We start from the raw sequence: 22,224 nt of genomic DNA on the forward strand, positions 1-22,224 counted from the left end.
AAAGAGCAAGTATTTTGAGTTTCTACGAAAAAAGCATCCCACAATTAAACAATAAATGACAGAGGAATCCTATTAAGAAGAGTGTGAAGTGTGGGGACAACACTACCTCCACCCTACTGCGGGAACAAATAATGTGAGCACAATACTTCCTGGAAGAGAAGAGTGTAAACACATTCTCTGCAGAAGAAACAACCAGTTTCCATCACCCTCACCCTTTCCCACACCAACAGCTACACAAGTCCTCATGACAGCCCGTTCTAGCAAAGTAAGAGTAAAAAATGCAGGCACAAACACCCTAAAGGAAAAGCTGAAAGTGTAGGCAAGATACATTGTCAGAACCAGAACGAACATATAGTTGGAAAACAAGGCACGGCAAATGCTTACATATGCCCTTTTGGTGTCCGTTCCCTACATAAGTTTGCTCCACAGTACTTTTTTTCACACATTGTTCAGCTTTCTTACCTTCCATGTGCCCCTCCTTTTTCCACATAACCCCAGTAAATCTGTGCCATTCCTGGTTGTTTCCCATATGTCTCTGTTCTCACCCAGCACTGGGTTACTCCTAGTCTCCCTTGTTCCCCATTTAGTCTCCCCAATAACCTCCATTTGCTCCTACAGCAGTGGTATTGCTTTATCTCCTCTCCTTTTCAGGTCACCCTCAACCACTTCTGTAGTTTCTCATTCTCCAATCACTCTTATCTCTCTATCTGTCCCCTCATCTCTTTACACTATGGCTACCTCTCTACTCAACATTGATTTTTCTCACCTATCAGGTTCTTTCCTACCTTTACGTATTACTTACATATGCAACTTTCTAATGTCCATTTTTACCTCATGCACTTTTCCCTCAAAATCGCTTCCTCTTGTCTACCAACATCATCTCTCTTTAAACACTTTACTTTACCTCAGTCCTTTAATGAATCCTTCACCCTCTTTGTTTACCCGTCTACATTCACTAGTCATCACTTTTCAATGCCTACAACTCCACTCCTTTGCTGTTCTCCACGTTTTCAATTGAACTCACCTCTTTAGCTCTTAAAACTACCTCTTATTGCCTTCATCTTCTCCCTTACCTCTATCCTCATCCTATCTCTTCCCAATCAGCATATACATTTTATCTGCTTTCCCTTTCTCGTTGGCTCTTTCTATTGACTATCTAACTCGCCATTTTTCTTCCCATCCTTTCTCATCTATTCCCTACTCTTAGTTTGTCTTATTATCATCTCTCCTTTTTCAGTGCATATTATTCTTCAGCTTTGTCCCACAAGTTTTCTCTGTGTCCTAGTTCCTTCATCCTTGTTCTTCCTTGGCCCCTCTTTCCCTTCAGTGACTCTTCACTACACGCCTCTCTTCCCTAGTCATCTTGCTCATCTTTCTCCATTTCCATCACCCAGGCTCTCTCGACCATTTAGGTTAAGTTGACCTGGTCCTGCTGTACCTGCAGGTTACTCCTTGGGAAGCCAGCAACGCCTCCACCCCAAAATATTTCCATGCGCTTTCCTCAAGCTCTCTCTTTTGTCGATAGTTCCTTTCTGCTTAATCCTAAAAACAGTGAAAAGAATCTGTTGTAATAGAACTGGAAGGCTTTTCTAGGGCATCCTTAACCCCCAATGTTACAGGTTAAAGCACTAAAGCAAATGATTATTTTGCCTGCAGCATGGTCCCTTCTCTCACAGAACACTGCCATCACCCCACTCCACCAAGTACTGTATGGTCCCATCCACAGTCTCTCTCCGAGCCAGAATGCGCACTGACTCTCCACGGGCCAGCCGTCCCACAGCTCCAAAGTAGTTGGGGGAAGAAGAAGAAGTGGTGCTGTTACTACTGGAGGACTGGGCAGGGGGGTCATCTGCAGACTGGGCACTGACATGGGTAACTGGGCTGCGTCGACAGGAAGGTGTGGAAGGCAGGGAGCGACACTTTTCTTTCTGTGAGATGTCAGACTCGTAGGACGGAGCAGGGCAGGAAGAATCACGCAAGTCAGGTCCTTCTTCACTGCAAGACATAAAAACAAAGAAACTTCTAAACTTAAAGGACAGAAGAAATACAAAAATACACTGAAATAATAAAGTTGGTAGTTATGCCTTACTTAATTCACTCAATAAGTTCCAAAGCCAAGAGAAAACTGTGACTCCATAGTAATCAGTCTTTAATAACTAAAAAAAACACACACTTTGAAGCATTCATATTTTAACAAGCCAACTTTAAGGTTGCTCCTTCGATGCAGAGGTGGTCACAACCAGGTCCTCCGAACTACATCTGGAGTCTGGAAGAAGTAGATGCCATTACAGACATTGCAACAGTAACTACAGAACTCAATGGAGCAACAGATCACAGCAGTATCATGAACACAGCTGCAGAAGTGGACAATGAAATCACAACCCTTCATTAAAGTAATTCCACCATAGGCTCAATATTTCAGTATACTTGTATACTTCTTCTGCATCCGATGGGGTGTGTAAACCAGTTCCTCCGTAGTAGCACAAAAGTCCATGCTACATGTCCATTACTCCAGTGTGGAAAGCGATGGTCGAGACAGGCCCGATCCGTCTTGGCTATCAAAAGGCCAATGGCTATATGTGTGTGGGTGTGACGGGCCCACCCATGTGTTTCATAATTTAGAGTATCATCACATTGGGGCCAGGATTGTCCTCCCACTCACCACATTTCCCAGCACGTGCCTCACTTTATACCAATAATTAGTTACTCTTGGCATTGGCATATTATGTGGTAATATCTGCTTCAGGCAGTGAGGAGTACTCGCTTTTCTCATTGAAGTTTAAGGTAATTTAGTGGAACCTATGTAAGTATGTGAACTGGATGAGAGGGTTGGGCTGAGATGGCTAGCACCTGGAGTGCCATCATTGCTTCTACCAGTCGTCATCTAGTGTAACTAAATCAAATTACACAAATCTCTCAATTTTAAATGGGGATTAGGTGAACTGATCACCAGAGATCTAAATATATGTGAGATCCCTTCTCAGTATCAATGCCAAGAGGACTGAATTGGTAACCGCCATGGTCATAATTCCCAAAAAAAGACCGCCAGCCTGTTGGCGGTCTTACCACCGCTTCTCCGCCAGGGTCGTAATGACCCCCTAAATGGCATGAACAGAAGCCTATTGGTAAGTAACATTTTCAGTTGGAGGCATGTATGACTATAGATACACATGCTTAGCAAAGACTGCAAAGCAGTCCTCCTCCATAAGCGGTGGCTATCCTGTGTGGGTTATAGTTGTTTGAAATAGTGTACACAGAACAGCTTGACCCACACTGGCTTGTTGACGGGCCAGCACATCTACACAGTAATGTTTTGGAAAAGTATGCGGTGTAGACCATGTAGCTGCTTTACATGTCAGCTATAGGTATAATACCTAGAAAGGCCATTGAAGCTCCTTTTTAACCGGTGGAGTGCTGTCTAGGTGGGATAGGTAAGGTTCTTTAAGCTTAAGCATAGCAGGTTTGGATGCATTTAACAATCCAAAAATGGCCCTTACTTTGTATGGCTTTGAAAAAGCAACAAAGAATTGTGTTTTCCTAAATGATTTGGTTCGATCAATATAATACACAAAAGCTTGTTTTACGTCCAAGGTATGTAAAGTCCTTTCAACAAACGGATTCAGGTAGGGGAAAAATATTGGCAATTCGAAAGATTGATGTGAATTTGAGACACCACCTTTGAAAGAAGTTTAGGACTGGTACGTGGTACCACTGTACCTCCATGTAACTGAAAGTAGGGTTCTTCTAACGTTAATACCTGAAGCTTACTGACACATCTGAATGAAGTGATGGCTACTAAAAATACTCTCCAGGATAGAAACTGGAGGAGGCAGGCGTGGAGAGGCTCAAATGGAGAGCCCATTATTCTTTTTAGTACACTATTGAGATTTTAAGTGGGGGCTGGCAGCACCGTAGGAGAAATAACTCTTTTGACCCCTTCTAGGAAGGCTTTAATGACAGGAATCCTGAACACAGAAGCGTGTTGACAGTTTTGTAGATATGCTGCTACTAATGCTGGGTGAAGTCTTATAGAGGTAAAGGCTGGGCTAGAGGTATGTAAATGAAATAAGTAACAGACAATGACCTGAACACTAGCTGCTAAGGAATCAATTTGTTTGGAATCACAATAGTGAACAAATCTTTTCTACTTAGCAGCATAGCAGGCATGAGCAGTGGCCTGCATGCCCCTTTAAGAATGTCCATACAAGGTTGTTAGTATTAAATAACCAACTCTAGAACCTAAGGAGCTAGATTGTAAGTTTCAAGGACCTTGGGGGTCTGGGTGCCTGATCTCTCCATGACACTGCCTCAGATGGTCCTGCCTGTTCGACAGTACCTCATGGGGAATTACTGGGAGTTCTAGGAGTGTGGTGAACCATGGCTGCCGTACCAAAGTTGGAGCCACTAGAACGAGGGTGAGATGTCTGCTGAAGTTTGCAAACCACAAACGGAAGCAGTGGGAGAGGCGGAAAAGCAGAAGCACATATCCCTAACCAACTCATCCATAGTGTGTTGCCCCTGGACTGTGGGTGTGGGTACCTGGAGGCAAAGTTTGGGTATTTGGCATTTTCTGTTGTGGCAAAAGGTCTATTTCTGGGAGACTCCAAAACCAGAAGTATGGGAGGAGGACTTGTGAGCAGAGCTCCTACTTGTTAACTTGTTCGAAGGTCCGAAAAATAGTTGTCCACTTTTGGGGTATACTCCGCTAACAGGTGAATTCCGGAAAGCCCACCTTCAAATGAAGTGGCATAGACGAAATAGCTGAGGGGGATCTTGTTCCCCCTTGCTTTTGGAGATAACACATGGCAATTATGTGGTCTGTATTGATCAGGACTACTTTGCCAATCAGATTAAGAAGGAAGGCTTTGAGAGCTATGCGAACAAAGAACTCCTGGTGTTGATATGGAGAGGTCTCTGGCTGGGTGTCCAGTGATCCCAGGCAGTCAGATCTTGTGAGTGCGCTTCCCAACCCATGAGGGAGGAATCCGTTGTTATGGTTCATTGTGGAACTGGATCTATGAAAGGCCATATTTATAGGAGTTTGTTAGTATTCCACCAGTGCAGAGAGTGGCAAGCTTGATGGTATGGCTGGCCAACACTACATCTTCCATTTACCTTCTGCTTGAGTCAATTGCTGCGCTAAGTACTCTTGCAAGGGACGCATGTTGAGTCTGGAATGACTATGCCATGTATGAAGCCATTATGACGAGGAGACGCTTGGCTATCCTCATTGTCACCTGCTGAGGAGGTTGTAACTGTGGGATGAGTGCCCAGAAGGATTGAATCTGCATGGCATTGAAGTAAGCTATTCTCTGTTGAGAGTCTAGGATTGCTCCCGGGTATGGTTGTATTTGAAGGGGTTGGAGGTGTGATTTGACTGCATTGATGGTAAAGCCCAATTGATGAAGTAGGTTTATTGTGGCGTGAGTGTGTTGTAAGCAGTTCTGACAAGTACCGCTTTTGAGGAGCCAATCGTCTAAGTATGGGAAAAAGTGTGCGTTTTGTCTGTGCAGGTAAGCAGCTACCTCTGCAAGACATTTGGTGAAAACCCTGGGTGCAGTTTTGGCCCCAAAAGGAAGCACTTTGAATTGGATATGCTGACTGTTACAAACCTGAGATATTGGTGATGCGCCGGGTAAATAGGAAAGTGGAAAAAGGCGTCCTTGCGGTTAGGTTGAGTGCAGTCACAATGTCGCCATGCTGTAGTAATGGAATGACGTCTTTAAGAGTGACCATGTGAAAGAGCTCTGAGAAAATGTATTTGTTTAGAGGCCTGAGGTTCAAGATTTGTCTCAAGGACTTGTCCTTTCTGGGAACAAGGAAGTAGAGTGAACAGACTCCTGTGCCTTGCTGGTGTTCTGGCACTGTTTTTATGGACTATTTTTAGGAGTGAACTTCCTCCTTCAGCAATAGCTGATGTTCTAATGAAAGTCTGTGCTTGGGAGGTGGAATGTTTGGAGGTGTGGAAGTGAGCTACAACCTATAGCCATGTTGGCCATGTTAGCCATGCTGGATAGTATCAAGCACCCATTGGTCGGAGGTGATATTCTGCCAGGTGGGAAAGAACCCCTGTATTCGACCCCCAACAGGTGTTGTGTGGTCGGGGGAGGGGTTAAGGGGTTGGGGGCTATGGTTGGCAAGTCATGTGGCAGAGGTTTTGGTGACACCACTTTTGCCTCTACCCTTGGAATAATCCCCCCTATAAAAGCCCCTATAGTATCCTCTGGGCAAAGTGGTCTGTGCCTGGGGATGCTGGTAGGAGGTGGAAGTCTCCGGTGAGGTGGTTTTCGATCCTCCATGATAAAGAGCAGTGGTGACAGGTGCTGCATTGCAATGGAGTCTGCAACACCCCCAAGGCCTTAACCATTTCATTATCCTTTTTTACCTTTTCCAGATAGGTGTCAGCCTGGGGACCATAATGGTGTCCCCCCACTGAAGGGAAGAACCAAGAGGTTTTGTTGAACCTCAGGTTTAAAACCTGACACCCGAAGCCAGGCATGTCCCTGCAGGCGGAAACTTAAGTTTATGCCTCTAGCTACAGTGTCAGCAGCATTGAGGGTGCAGTGAGTTGTAGTTCTGGAAATTAGCTTTGTAGGAGGATCTACTGCTTCTTGTCCAGTAGGTCCTGCTACAGAAGGATAGAAGGCCAATTGAGTTCGCAATTCTCCAGTGGTAGGCAGAACAAGCAGACACCCTATCGCCCGTTGTATCTATTTTCTTGCTCTCTTTATCTGGTGGGGGTGCCTCATCAGATGTTTGAAAGTTTGCCCATTTACGTGCTGTGACAAGCACTAATGAGTCGGGCGGGAGTGGCCCTTATATGTAGGTATCATGACTCTCGACCTAACAGGGTTGTTGAACATGTCAGGCGTGTGGCATAGCATGTCTTTAAGCACTGGCAGATACTGTGTTGAGTGTTGGCTGGAGGAGAGCGTTTCTAATAGATAGTCACCCTCTAAAGGCTCAGTATGTAATTGGACCTTGTGTAAAGCAACAGCTCTGCCTATCAGTAGGTGGTGGTGTCGTCTGCGGAGAGGGTTTAGCAGGATAATGATCTGGGTCTGTATCGGCAGGTGGATCTGATTGCAGGAGTTCTACGGGTCATCATGTGGTGGGATGCAAAACTTGTCTCCCACTCTCCCTCCCCTGTGTAGGAGATAATGGAATCATCTGGAATGTATGGTGCTGGTTCCATTGGTGAAAGTGGTGGTGAGTGCATGTGGTCTTGTCCCGCTTCTTTCTCTTCTTTGGTGGTATTGGGGCTTCCAAAGCAGCATTTGAAGCACTGGTTCCACAGGTTCGGAACCATGTTTGCGAATGTGAAAGATTTTGGCTCTGATGTCGAAGTCTTTGGTGGCAGTGTCTTCGGTGTCGAAGGTTTCAAGTGCAAAGACAGATTTTTCGGTGCTGAGGTGGAGCGGTGTTTCGACGTGAAGGCTTCAGTCCCAATGGTCGGTTTGACTCAGATGGAGGAGTCGGTTTGGGAGAATGCGGCCTGTGCTGTCTTTTCTGTGCCAAGCCAATGCTGGGCATATCCAATGCAGCTGCTTGGTGCAGACCATGGCCCAACAATAGCCTTTGGCCATTCTGGGGAAGATGGGTGATATATTGTGGAGGTCTGCTGTGGGTCAGGGTCGAGGTGGAGAGCGCACAGTACTCATAGATTGAGTTGGAGTAAGGTCCTGCATCTTCTGTTTGGAGCCGGACCGGTCATCGGGGGAGAACGTGCCCTCATCAGCAGCTGACATCTGGGGGTGAGCCTTCTCTTGCAGGCCATTAAGTCCGAAGAGGTCTGGTGTATCCTCGACGCTGCAGTGGGACATCTCAAGGCGTCATATTATGCAGCATATTATTAGACCAAAAAGACTTGCAGGCCTCACAGGTAACTTCCTTGTGTTCAGGGGAGAGGCACAAGTTATACACAACTGATGGAGAAAGGTGCATGGGTACTAGATGTGACAGCAAGGGCTAAGGCGAAAGGGCATCCGTTCCATCACAGGTAGATATGGCGTAGATGGAACGTCGAATATAAAGTCCGCCATGAAGGGCAAAGGCCCACGTGGGCCGCAGCCGACTCGAGTTGCGATCAGAAACAATATAGGTGGTAGCGCTTTGAAAGGTGAAACAACCACGTTGTCAAACAGAAGCACACATCGGAACCGGACGGCAGAAAAAACATGCCCATTAACTGCAAGAGGAGCAGTCACGCTACCTCGTGACTCAAAACACTTTCTTAGAAGAAAAACAATTTGAACACATCCAAGCCCATCACCAGAGGGCACGATCATGCTAAGCATGTGTATCTATAGCCACACATGCCTTGAACATTGAATTTTATGCAAGTGGAAGTCCATGGCCAGAACCTCAAAGAACTTAATTGTAGGAAAGTACCCTATTTCTTGGCAGGGTTACCCCATTTTCTCCCTGTTGTCATATGTGTCTACTGGGTTCCTGCTAACCAGGACCCCAGTAGTTTTGCGCTCTCCTCTAAACTGTACCTTTTTCTTCCTACATTTGGCATACTGGTCCCCCTAAGTAAGTCCCTAGTATATGGTACCTAGGTATCCAGGGCATTGGGGTTCTAGGGGATCCCTATGGGCTGCAGCAGTTATTCTGCCACCCATAGGGAGCCCATGCAAAGGGTTCTGCAGGTCTGCCACTGCAGCCTGCTTGAAACGGATGCATGCACTTGTTTTCACTACAGGTCACTACACCAGGCATCCCTTTGGTAGGCCCTTTCAGCCCAGAGGGCAGGCTGCAGGCACCTGTCTGTGACAAACTCCAGATCCATTGCTACCACCAGTCGTACAGGGTTTTCCAGGCAGCCCAGCTGCTGCCTCCTGTCAGCCAGGTTTCTGCCCTCCTGCTGCTTGATCTGATCAAGCCCAGGAAAGCAGATCACACCCTCTCCCTCTGGAAATAAGTGACTGGCTTGGGAGGAGTAGCCTCCCCCATGCCACTGGTTTGCTTTGAAAGGCACATTTGGCACCCTCCGCGTATAAACCAGTCTACACTGGTTCAGGGACCTCCAGTCCCTGCTCTGGCGCAAAACTGGACAATGGAAAAGGGAGTGACCACTCCCCTGTCCATCACCACCCCAGGGATGGTGCCCAGAGCTCCTCCAGAGGGTCCCTGGGTTGTGCCATCTTGTTTCCAAGGTTGGCAGGGAACTCTGGAAGCACCTGAGTTGCAAGACCAGGCAGGTGAGGTCAGAGCCCCCTCCTGATAGGTGCTTACCTGGTTAGGCGACCAATCCCCCTTTCAGGGCTATTTAGAGTCTCTCTTGGGTGGGTCCTCAGATTCGACTTGCAAGATTCCAGCAGGACTCCTCTGCAACCTCCACTTCGACTACTGGCCACTAGAACCGCGACTGAACCCTCCAGGAACCGACAAACGCTGCTACAACAAAGAAGACTCTTCGGCAACTTTGTTTCCACGTCTCCTGCCAGCTTTGAAACATTTCCTCGGCCGTGCATCCTTGGAAGACTGCAACTCTTCAGCCTGCACAAGAAGAAGAAGGAATCTCCCTTGGAGTAAAGGAGTCACTCCCCTGCAACCGCAGGCACCTACAGCAAGCGATGACCGGCTGCATGGATACCCTCTCCTGCTGAGCTGCATGGATCCTACATCACAGGTGGTGGTCCGGAGTAGTCCTCATGGTCCTCTCTACCAGCTGTCCAACTTTGGTGGAGGTAAGCCTTTGCCTTCCCACGCAGGGCAGTACCCCTGTGCACTGCGTCTCTTACAGCTGCCAAGGCTTGTTTGCATCTCCTCCAAGGGATCTTCAGGCGACGAGTAGCTCCAACCCCCAGCACTCCATCCTGCAAAGCACAGCCTCCTGCGTGGTTCTCCTGCAGCTTGGGATCGTCTTTTGTAGTGCTGCGTGGGGTTCTTCTGCGACTCATGTGTCCCTGTCTTGTGGGACTCCTGTAGGTGCTGCCTCTGGTCCTGTGGACGCACTGCGACGCTGAGGCTCCCCTGTGACTCCCCCTCTTGGGTTGAGTCATCCTGGGCCTTGCTGGTCCCTGGCAGTACCACTTTTCCACTAACTTCAAGTTTGTCTTTGCCAAAGCTTGTTGGTGGAATTCCTGCACCAACACCCATCTGCAATCTTCCTTCCAGCGTGGGACATCCTCTGCATCTATCAGGAACTCTTCTCCGGCTCCAGAGCTTCAGTGTTGACCTGTACTTCATCACCGTCGACCAACTCCTGCAACTACAGCTGGGTGAGTTGTAGCTCCTACTCCTCCAGGACTCCACTGTGACTCTTGGACTGGTCCCCTCTCTCCACAGGTCTTCTTTCTTCAGGATTCCACCGCTGGTTTTCTTGCAGTCTTGTCTGGGTGTCTCCTTTTTCTTCTTTTCCTCCTTATGGGTGGTTTGGGGAAATTCCAGTGATTTACTCCTGCCTTCCTGGTCGCTGGGGGCTGCAGTGTTACTTACCTCTGTGGTTTTCTAGTACTCCCAGCTCCCCTCTACACATTTACCTACCTAGGTGGGGGTATCTTGTTCGCATTCCATTTTTAGTATACAGTTTGTGCTCCCCCTGGGTCACTATTGGTTATTGCTATTTGCACTGTTTTCTAACCTTCTATGCCTGTTTCTGATTACTAGTGTATATATTGAGTACATTACTTACCTCCTATGGGTAGGTTACCTTTTCTAGTATTTTGTGGTGATTTGTTCCAAAAATAAAGGACCTTTATTTTTGTACAACTGAGTGTTTTCTTTCATGTGTGTAAGTGCTCTGTGACTTCAATGGTACTGCATAAGCTTTGCATGTCTCCTAGATAAGCCTTGAGTGCTCATCCACAGCTACTTCTAGAGAGCCTGGCTTCTAGACACTGCCTACACTTCGCTAAGAGGAAATACCTGGAATAAGGTGTAAGTACCATAGGTACCCATCACACAGCAGGCCAGCTTCCTACGCTAATACTGTCAGCTCGCCCACCACATGTCTTCCAACGTTGAGCTACCTATCATGTTCCATTAGCGTTAACCAGACAGTCAGGCTGCCAGGGTAAGCCAAGTACCTCTCCAGAGAAAAGTCATCGCTATGGGTTTATTGTACCAAATAATATATTTTAATGCTTCTTTCCAACATAAAAGTGGAAGTTTGGTGATTGATGGGAGCATTCTAGGGATTGCCTTACCATAAAGTAAAGTGGAATAAATCTAATTTATCAAGGAGGTCTATTTCCAATCTATTTGGGGATAGGGGAATCAATGGTATGATCAAACTTCCAGTATTAATGGGGATGATCTGCGAGGCCCAATAATACAAACTTAAGTCTCCTACTCCCAACTCACTGTCAAACGGGACTGTCTACACTTGAGGAGAGACACTCACAGTTACCCCTCCGCAGAAAAAAACACAAATTAGGTGTTGTAGAGCTGCAAAGAAGGCTGGTGGTAATGGAAATGGGTAATTTTGCAGGACACAGATGAAGTGCGGTATGGATTTCATTTCAAATAGCACTCACCGGCGTGAAAGGCTCAGCATTTGAATGTCTGCTTTAAATCATCCAAAACGATGGCTATATTGAACTCCCAACAACGGTGTTGACTTCTTGTAAACTCCATGCCCAAATATTGGAAAGGGTCACCCCCTATCAGGAGGGGAACAAGGGCAAAGAGGGGAGGCACAAAGGGAGATAGAGCAGGTGGAAAGCGTATGTTTTTTATATTAATATGAATTCCCCACTAATCCTCTGCCACTGCACGATATAGCAGGCCATTTATCATAGAAAATCATAGAAAAAAACGAACTAATGGATGTGACATCACTGACAAGTTATTTGATGACAATGAAAAGCCCTTGTGAAAAACATCCATTATTCACCGTTACCCATCTATAATTCTACATTTGAATCACAGAGCAGTACCAAATACTACTCCAGTCAATCCAGTATACCGGGCAGTGATTATCCTTTGTGCTGGCACACCCACTGACTCCTCAGGCTAATAACAGCCAGTTGACCCCTTGATGGCTTGTCTACCTAAACACAAGTAACCAACATCAGCTAGCTGGGGTGGTACTAAAATGCAGTCCCCCGCCCCCATCAATGTTGTAGCAGTCCGATGTGATGCAATAAGGAGGATGTATTTCATAGTCAATAGCTTGGGGAAATAGCTGTGCATAGGCTCAAAAGGAGTGCACATAAGAAATGTCAAGACCAGATTATAGTCCCACTGAGGCATCGCAGTTGGTTTGGGTGGGTGCAGGAAAGTGCCATTGTTGGTGTGGTTACCCACCCCCCCTCCACTTTTGGCTTAGTATTGATGCCCTCAGTGTGGATTTATTGTGCTGATAAGTTTGATACCAAACTTCTGAGTATTCAGTGAAGCCATTATGGTAAGGTGGAGTTCGTAATGACAGACTCCCAGACCATATACTTAATACACTGCACTTACAAAGATTTGGCTTAGACACTGGGCATAGTGCTCATGCAGCTATGCCCTCACCTGTGGTATAGTGCACCCTGCCTTAGGGCTGTAAGGCCTGCCAGAGGGGTGACTTGCCTATGCCACAGGCAGGAGGTTGTGGGCATGGCACTCTGAGGGGAGTGCCATGTCGACTTTGTCTTTTTCTCCCCACCAGCACACACAAGTTGTGAAGCAGTGTGCATGTGCTGAGTGAGGGGTCCCCGGGGTGGCATAATACATGCTGCAGCCCTTATAGACCTTCCCTGGCCACAGGGCCCTTGGTACCAGGGGTACCTTTTACAAGGGACTTATCTGTGTGCCAGGGCTCTGCCAATAGTGGAGACAAAGGTACAGTTTTTAGGGAAAGACACTGGTGCTGGGGCCTAGTCAGCAGGGTCCCAACACACTTTCAATCAAAGCTGGCATCAACAAAAGGCAAACCTTAGGGGGTAACCATGCCAACAGTGGCATTTTCCTACACACCGTTATACCTAAGTTTAAAGACTTTAATCCGATTCAGACCCCCAACCGAACTACGGAATCCGTCAGGTAGCGAGTAGCATGGCTGCAATTGAATATTAGACCTTGAGCACCCTTCATATATTTATATATAGAGATGCCAATGTACATATGGAAATTACCAGATAGAAGGAGAGATATCCTTATTTAAACATTCTAATCAAGGTATAAACCCAAGAGTCTGTTGGAACCTTTCATACTGGTAATTACACAACTGAAGGTGGCTGAAATAGACATGGAATAGTTTCTCATCTGTAACTTCAGTTCTCTCGTAGGGGTATTTCCATGATAGTCATAAGCGTTCAATAGTTCTGCCCGCCTGCAGGGACCCAAGAGCACTTTTTCCAATATAACTTCTTAGGTGTTCATGTTCGCCTTACTTCAGGATGGTCTGCAAAGTCACTTAAGAATGTCCATATGCAGCCTAGAGGAAAGGCTACAGTGTCCAAAATTCTTCATCCAGTTTGCTTTAAAAAGGACAAAGTTAAGCCACATGCATTCAAATGCATGAATGAGTTGACAATTCTCGAGAATAAATCCTCCACAAACCTTTTTATTTTGCAAAACAATGATGGAGTGCAGGGCAGTGTAGCCCACAGGCTGCCATTATCAATGAAGAAAAAGGAGTCTGTGGCTTTAAGAACAGCCAGACCTTCAGTATCCCGTCATGACTTGAGTGAGGCAGTTACCTCAGTTCTTTTTGTAGGCTGTCATCGCTGAGAGTCCTGGTATACCTGAGATATTATTCTGTCTACTTCACTGGGGAGGAGGGAGGGTTACCTTTGACTATCACGGAAATACCCCTACGAGATAACTGGAGTTACAGGTAAGAAACTTTTCTTTCTCTCGTAGGGGATTTCCATGTATAGTCATAAGCATTTAATAGAATAGCAAGCCCATCCCAGAATCAGCGGGGGAGTAGACCGACCAATATTGGAATGCACTATACTGCAAAGAGGTTCCTGAGAGAAGCTTGTTCTACTTGAGCATCTGTCCTGGCATTAGAGTCAAGACAGTAATGTTTAATGAACGTATGGACAGACTTCTAGGTCGCAGCCCTTCAGATATCTGCCAGACGAACATTCCTCAAAAAGGCAGTCGTGGCAGACTTGCCTCCGGCAGAATGCGCTCTTGGTCTGCCAGCTAGAGATTTGTTAGCTAGGTGGTAGCAGTAAAGAATACAAGAGACAATCCACCAAGAGATTGACTGTTTAGAGGCGGCCAGCCCGGTACAAATCGGCCCATAATTGACAAATAATTGTTGTGCTTTTCTAATACATTTGGTTTTATCTATAAAGAATTTTAAGACCCTCTTTACGTCTACAGAGTGTAGTGCCCTCTCAGCTGGAGTGGAAGGGTTTTGAAAGATAGTTGGCAAGGAAATCGTCTGGTTGACATGAAAGTCAACCTTGGGTAAGAATTTAGGATGTGTACGCATCAATACTTTGGAGGAGTGGAACACTGTGTAGGGCTCATGAGCAAAAAGAGCCTGAATCTCGCTAACTCTGCGTGTTGATGTCAAGGAAAACCGTTTTCCAAGTGAGGTGTTGTAGAGATGATTTGTGTATGGGCTCGAATGGATGATGCATAAGACGTAAAGAACCACGTTCAGCTCCTATGGTGGAGAAGGACGCCTGAGTGGTGGGAAAACTTTCTTTAGCCCCCCTAGAAAATCTTTTATGACTAGCACCTGAAAGAAAGAGGTTTGTGAAAGACCTTTTCTGTATGCAGTCAAAGCTGCCGAATGGACTTTAATAAAGAGAATTATAAACCAGATTTTGCTAAGTGTAACAAATATGGCAAGATGACATCCTCCTGGCAAGATGTAGGATCTATCTTCTTGGAAGAACACCAGATAAAAAATCTCTTCCATTTGGAGACTTCAGCAGCCCGTTTTGTCTCTTTCAGAATTTCCATAAAGTCCTGTGGAAGATGTAAGTGTCCATAATGTACTAGCTCAGGAGCCATGCTGCCAAACTCAAAGAGGAGAGACTGGGGTGTCTGGTCTGACCACCGAATTTCGTCAGGAGATCTGGTCTGCATGGAAGCCTGAGATGTGGTCGGAGCGACCGGTGAAGGCGGTTCGGTAATCACCATTGTATCGGCCATTCCAGAGCAATGAGGATCATTCTGGCTGAGGTCATTGAGAGTTTGATTAGGACTGCTGGGATCAGAGGAATTGGTGAAAAGGCGTACAGAAATTTGTTGGACCAGTCTATCCACAGAGCATTCCCCAGCAAATCTGGATGGTAAAATCTGGCGTCAAAGCCTCTGCATTTTCTGTTGTCCACTTTGACGAAAAGGTCAAAAGAAGGTGTGCCCCAGAAGAACGAGTTACTTACCTTCGGTAACGACTTTTCTGGTGGATACATTAGCTACCTGTGGATTCCTCACCTAATGAATACTCCCATGGCGCCAGCATTCGACGGAAATCTTCTTACTAGTCTCTGCACGTCGACGAGGACGTCACTCTAGCCCACGCGACGCCATCTGACGTCATACAGGCAATAAGAGGTCCTCGACGACGTGCGGACGTCAGTACCAATCATTTTTTACGTGCATGAGAACAACCAGGCAATGCAATGAAAGAGCAAGGCAACATCCCATTATATTGTAAAAATACACAACATTGCATGAATAACTGTAAATCTTTTATATATATATATATATAACTCTCTCTTTTTAAAATATATACACACATCAAGTATATACACAAAGATATATACATATATACAAATATATTATATACAACATCTATTGCACCCTCAAAGACCAAGAGGAGCGCACTCAAGGATTACTTGGTAAGACCAGAAAGGCAACGGGGAGGCGGGTGGGACCGTGAGGAATCCACAGGTAGCTAATGTATCCACCAGAAAAGTCGTTACCGAAGGTAAGTAACTCGTTCTTCTGATGGATACAACTACCTGTGGATTCCTCACCTAATGAATAGAGTCCCAAAGCAGTACCACGCCCGGCGGTGGGTGCCTAAATGGTCAAACCAAGAAATCCTGCAGCACTGACCGTGCAAAATGGCCGTCTCTTCTAACCTCAGAATCCAAACAGTAATGTTTTGCAAAAGTGTGAAGGGACGACCAAGTTGCGGCCTTGCAGATGTCGACCACAGGAACACCCCTGGCCAAGGCCGAAGTGGCCGACTTAGCTCTGGTGGAATGAGCTCTAATGCCCTCAGGAGGATCCTTCTTTGCCAAAGAGTAACAGATTTTAATGCAAAGAACAACCCACCTGGATAGTGTTCTCTTGTGGACTGCCTTTCCTCTCCTCTTGCCCACGTATCCAATAAACAGCTGATCCTCCAGCCTGAAATCCTTTGTTCTATCAATAAAGAAGCTCAACACTCTCTTTGGGTCCAGACGGTGCAGTCTTTCTTCCTCTTTGGAAGGATGAGGCGGAGGATAGAATGTGGACAAAGTAATTGCCTGAGCCAAATGGAAGGGTGAAACAACCTTCGGGAGGAAAGCAGCCTTGGTCCTCAACACCACCTTATCCCCATAAAAAGTTGTATAAGGGGGCTTTACTGATAAGGCCTGCAACTCACTCACTCTCCTTGCTGATGTTATAGCTATCAAGAAGACTGTTTTTAAAACCAAATACCTTAAGGGGCAAGAATGCATAGGTTCAAAAGGGGACCCCATAAGGAAAGTCAGGACCAAGGACAAATCCCATTGCGGCATAACGAATGGCTTTGGAGGATATTTATTTAGAAGACCTTTCAGGAATCTGATAACAATAGGGGATTTAAATAAAGATGGTTGGTCTGGAAGACATATGAAGGCTGACAAGGCCGATAAATAACCCTTAATGGTAGCCACTGCACAACCTTTCTGCGCTAGAGACAGAGCAAAAGACAAAACGTCCGATAGATGAGAATGCAAAGGATCAATCTGCCTCTCTCCACACCATGCAACAAATTTAGACCATCTATTAGCGTAGATAGATTTAGTGGAGTGTCGCCTGGCCGCTAATATAACATCCACTACCTCAGGCGGGAGAGAGAAGGAACTCAGGTTGCCCCGTTCAATCTCCAGGCATGTAGGTGCAGACTCTGGAGGTTGGGGTGTAGAACCTGCCCCTGCGACTGCGAGAGGAGGTCTGCCCTGAAAGGGAGACGGAGCGGAGGGCACATTGAGAGTTGGAGAAGGTCGGAGTACCATACCCTCCTTGGCCAATCCGGAGCTATTAGGATGACTAGAGCCCGGTCCTGGCGAATCTTCCTCAATACTCGAGGAATCAAGGGTATGGGAGGAAACGCGTAAAGCAACTGGCCGCACCAGGTTATTTGAAACGCGTCCCCCAACGCTCCCTGCATCGGATACTGGAGGCTGCAGAACAACGGACAATGCGCGTTCTCTCGAGTGGCAAACAGATCTACCCGAGGAAACCCCCACCTCTGGAAGATTAAACGGACTTGATCTGGATGGAGACGCCACTCGTGGTCTGCCGAGAAATGGCGACTGAGACTGTCCGCACGCACGTTCAAGACTCCGGCCAGATGGTTTGCTATCAAGCAAATCTGATGGTCCTTTGCCCAGGACCATAGTCGAAGAGCTTCTCTGCAGAGAAGGTACGACCCCACTCCTCCCTGCTTGTTTATGTACCACATCGTGGTAGTATTGTCCGTTAGGACCTGTACCGACTGACCGGGAAGGGAGGAAGGCCTTGAGAGCCAGACGTACAGCCCGTAACTCTAACAGATTGATGTGAAACATCTGTTCCTCTGGAGACCAAAGACCTTTGATCTCCAGATCCCCCAGATGAGCTCCCCACCCTAGAGTGGAAGCATCCGTTATGACTGTGGCCACTGGTGGCGACTGCTGGAACGGCTTTCCTTGTGAAAGATTGTTGCTTGCAATCCACCACCTCAAATCCACAGCAGCATCTCTGGAGATCTTGACAGTACCCTCTAGATCCCCTTTGTGTTGAGACCACTGCCTTCGGAGGCACCACTGAAGAGCCCTCATGTGCCAGCGAGCATGCGTGACCAACAGAATGCAGGAGGCAAAAAGACCGAGCAGACGAAGGACCTTGAGAACTGGAACTACCGCTCCATTTTGAAACATTGGAACCAAATCCTGAATATCTTGAATCCGCTGAGGCGGAGGAAAGGCCCGACCCAATGTTGTATCCAGTACTGCCCCTATGAACAGGAGGCGCTGAGAGGGCTCTAGGTGAGATTTGGGCTCGTTCACCGAAAAACCCAGGTCGAACAACAACTGGGTTGTTGACTGCAGATGATACGACACAAGCTCCGGGGACTTGGCTTTGATCAACCAGTCGTCCAAGTAAGGGAATACTGCTATCCCCTTCCTTCTGAGTTCTGCCGCAACCACCGACATCACCTTCGTGAAGACTCGAGGTGCTGAAGTAAGACCAAACGGAAGGACCGCAAACTGATAGTGTTGCGATCCCACCACAAACCGGAGATACTTCCTGTGTGACTTGAGTATCGGGATATGAAAGTAAGCATCCTGCAAGTCGACAGACACCATCCAGTCTTCCTTGTACAACGCCAAAAGCACCTGTGCTAGGGTCAGCATCTTGAATTTTTCCTGCTTGAGGAACCAATTCAAGATCCTCAGGTCCAGAATTGGTCTCAAACGACCATCCTTCTTGGGAATCAGGAAATACCTTGAGTAACATCCTCGACCCCTTTCCTGCTCTGGGACCAACTCCACCGCGCCCTTGGAAAGGAGGGCTTGTACCTCCTGTTCTAGCAACAGGAGGTGTTCTTCTGAACAATAAGAAGGGCGGGCGGGATGAGGGGCGGGAACTCCCGAAAGGGAAGGGTGTAGCCTTTTCCCACAATACTGAGAACCCAAGTGTCCGTTGTAACAGTCTTCCATTTGGTGAGAAAATGCTGTAATCTTCCCCCTACAGGAGAGGAGTGAGTGGGAAATAGTGGAAGCCTAAGGCTGCTTCTCCTGCTGCACCCCGCCAGAGGATGAGGAAGAGGCAGAGTGCTGCTGAGAGGCTCCTCTGGTGCGGACCCTACCTCTCCCCCTGAAAGATCTATAGGGATGGGAAGAGGCAGGTTGCTGATATCTTCCCCGAAAGGAAGAGGAGGAAGAGCCACGCCCAAATCCACGAAACCTCCTGAAAAATCTGGAAGAGGCCGTGGAAGAAGGAGCTTGGAGCCCTAACGACGTGGCCCTGCTTTCCTTAAAACGTTCCAAGGCCGAATCAGCCTTGGCTCCAAACAGTTTGTCCCCATCAAACGGGAGATCCAACAATGTGGACTGTACATCTGCAGAAAAGCCCGAGTTACGGAGCCAGGCCTGTCTCCTTGCCACCACAGTTGTGCCCATTGCTCTGGCTACCGAGTCGGTGGTATCCAGTCCCGTCTGGATAATCTGGGTCGCAGCAGCCTGGGCATTTGAGACAAGATCCAAAAGACCCTGGGGAAGCTCTGTAAACGATGAGGAAATGTCATCCATCAGAGCATGAATATACCTCCCCAGGATACAGGTTGCATTGGTGGCTTTTAACGCCAGACTGCAGGACGAAAAAATCTTCTTCGACTGCGCCTCTAGCTTCTTTGAATCTCTGTCCCCAGGCACCGTCGGGAAAGAACCAGGCGCTGACTTGGATGAACAGGAGGCCTGCACCACCAAGCTCTCCGGCGTAGGGTGCCTAGATAGAAACCCAGGGTCAGTCGGAGCCGCCCGATACCTCCTGGCCACGGCTCTGTGAACTGCTGGGGAAGATGCCGGCCTCTTCCACACCTCTATCACCGGATCCAGCAGAGCGTCATTAAATGGCAACAGAGGCTCCGCCGCAGCTGAGGCCGGATGTAGCACCTCTGTTAAAAGGTTTTGTTTAGCCTCCACCACCGGCAAAGGCAGGTCCAAAAAACTAGCTGCCTTCCGTACCACTGCATTAAAGGAAGCAGCCTCCTCAGTATATTCCCCCGGGGACGAAAGATCCCACTCAGGGGAAGTGTCCAGCCCACTGGCCGACTCCAGTCCACGCAGCCCATCACCCGAGTCCTCTAGCTCTCCTTCCTCTAGGGCTCGTTGGTACTCCTGCTCTTCTAATACACGGAGAGCACGTCTCCTGGAATGAAGTCGCTGTTCAATACGCGGAGTCGACAATGCCTCCGCCGAAGTCGAAGATCGCGCCGATCTTCAGAAGCCACCGACGCCGCGTCCGGCGCCACAGGTAACTTCGGCGCCGACAAAAGAGCAGCTGAAGCAGATGGACCCACCGGAGTCACAGGCCGAAATCCCGACTTCGACGGGATGGAAATCCCCGGGGCCAATCCTTCTGAAGCCACCGGAGCGGCCACCGGCGCCGACACTGGCGCCGAGCCCACGTGAGAAAGGGCATAAAGGGTGCCGGCCGAAGAGGCGCAGGATCACCCAAAGAAAAGGCCAAAGGCCCAGCCGGAGCACCCCCTGGAGCCATCTGTTGGAAGATGGCATACATCGCATTCAAGAATGCGGAACTATCGGCTCCAGGGGTGGGAAAAGCCGGATACTGAGGTGCCTGTCTCGGAGGCGACCCCGACTCCGGCCTCGGCGTCTGCGCCGGAGAAAACACCTGAGGCTCCAATACCTTAATCACCGACGCCTGTCCAGGTGAAGTTGGAGACGCCGGAGAGGGCAACGGCGTCGAAGGATGCGGCGTAACCGTGGGACTGATCTCCCATGTCCTTCGGCGCCGATCCGAAGACCTGGAACGAGTCTCCTTCGAATGACGCCGAGATTCTCTACGGCGCCGGGAGTCTCGATGACGCCGATGTCTTGGAGAAGAAGACTTCTTGTGATGCTTCTCCTTCGATTTAGCCATAAACAGCTTCGCCTCACGTTCCTTGAGGGCCTTTGGATTCATGTGCTGGCATGAATCACAAGTCGAGACGTCGTGGTCGGAGCTCAAACACCAAAGGCAATCGGAATGAGGATCCGTCACCGAGATCTTGCCTCCACACTCACGACAAGGCTTAAATTCAGACTTTCTCTGCGACATTATTACCACAGCGAAAGACTACGCAGCAAAAATACACTGTAACCAAAAAAGTAACAGTTGCTCCCTCGAAGATAACCGTTTCGAATGCACGGAAAAAAGGGAACTGACGTCCGCACGTCGTCGAGGACCTCTTATTGCCTGTATGACGTCAGACGGCGTCGCGTGGGCTAGAGTGACGTCCTCGTCGACGTGCAGAGACTAGTAAGAAGATTTCCGTCGAATGCTGGCGCCATGGGAGTATTCATTAGGTGAGGAATCCACAGGTAGTTGTATCCATCAGAAGCAGAATATATCTTGAACAAAGTCTTTGTTCAGAACTCACTCATGGTTCCCGTCTAGAACCCTGCTGAGGGCATCCGCTTGCACCTTCTGAACGCCTGGAAGGTGAGTTGCTATTATCTTTATATTCCTGGACAGGAGTCAGTGCCATATTGTCTGGGCCTCTTGAGACAAGACTCTGGATTTGGTTCCCCCCTGCTTATTCAGGTAATACATGGTGGTTGTACTCTGTCTGTCTGGACAAGCAGGATGTCGGTGTTGAAAGAAGGGAGAAAGGCCTAGAGAGCAAGGTGAATCGCACATAGCTCGAGGAGATTGATGTGGTAAGACTTTTCCCTCCGAGATCAGAGACCTTGTATTTGTAGGTGATCCATATGAGCTCCCCACCCGAGTAGAGAAGCTTCGGTCATGATGGTCTGAGACGGAGCATGTGGACCAAAAGGCATTCCTTGTTGGAAATTGGTTGGAGAGTACCACCAACTGAGGGATTTGATTGCATGGGTGGATAGAATGATTCTGACTTCCCAGGTTCCCATCCGTTGATTCCATTGGTCCTCCAGGCACTCCTGGAGAGGTTGCATGTGGAGGCGAGCGTGGGGAGTTAGGCAAATGCAGGAGGCCATGGAGCATAGAAGTGAGGAAACTGTGCGAACTGTGGGGCGATGGATAGTCTTGAGCACATAGCACTTCTGTAGTATCGATAAGCGTCGTTCCTCTCAAAAATACACTTTTCCCTGCAGCATGTCTATGGTAGCTCCTATGTAGTGCAGTCTCTGGACAGGTTTTGTCATGGAATTGAGAAAATTTACATGAAGACCTAGGCGATGCAAAAGATCGCATGTCCAATTGAAGTGCTGCTGGGCTTCTGGAAAGGTGGCTGCCTTGATAAGCCAGTCGTCCAGATATGGGTAGACAAATATTCAGTGCCTTCGAAGATGTGCTGCTACAAACAGCCATGTAGTTGGAAAAAGTTCTGGGTGCTGACTTGAGACCAAATGAAAGGACAGTGTATTGGTA

At 47.9% G+C, this 22,224-nt stretch overlaps 1 protein-coding gene across 3 annotated transcripts in view; it reads right to left on the reverse strand.

The window, feature by feature from the left end:
- Window positions 1-1,187: 1,187 nt before the first annotated feature.
- Window positions 1,188-22,224, reverse strand: part of PHF1 (PHD finger protein 1) — a 607,606-nt gene continuing 586,569 nt past the window's right edge. For 2 of the 3 annotated variants that reach the window (XM_069241855.1, XM_069241857.1), the window contains exon 15: window positions 1,533-1,995. In XM_069241855.1, the coding sequence (XP_069097956.1) occupies window positions 1,671-1,995 (325 nt within the window). In that variant the 3' untranslated portion in view covers window positions 1,533-1,670. Of the gene's footprint in view, window positions 1,996-22,224 lie in introns of all 3 variants that reach the window. The other variant, XM_069241858.1, reaches the window with a different exon arrangement.

Source organism: Pleurodeles waltl, chromosome 6 (genome assembly GCF_031143425.1).
Source record: "Pleurodeles waltl isolate 20211129_DDA chromosome 6, aPleWal1.hap1.20221129, whole genome shotgun sequence".
In the NCBI taxonomy this organism is placed as follows: domain Eukaryota; kingdom Metazoa; phylum Chordata; class Amphibia; order Caudata; family Salamandridae; genus Pleurodeles; species Pleurodeles waltl.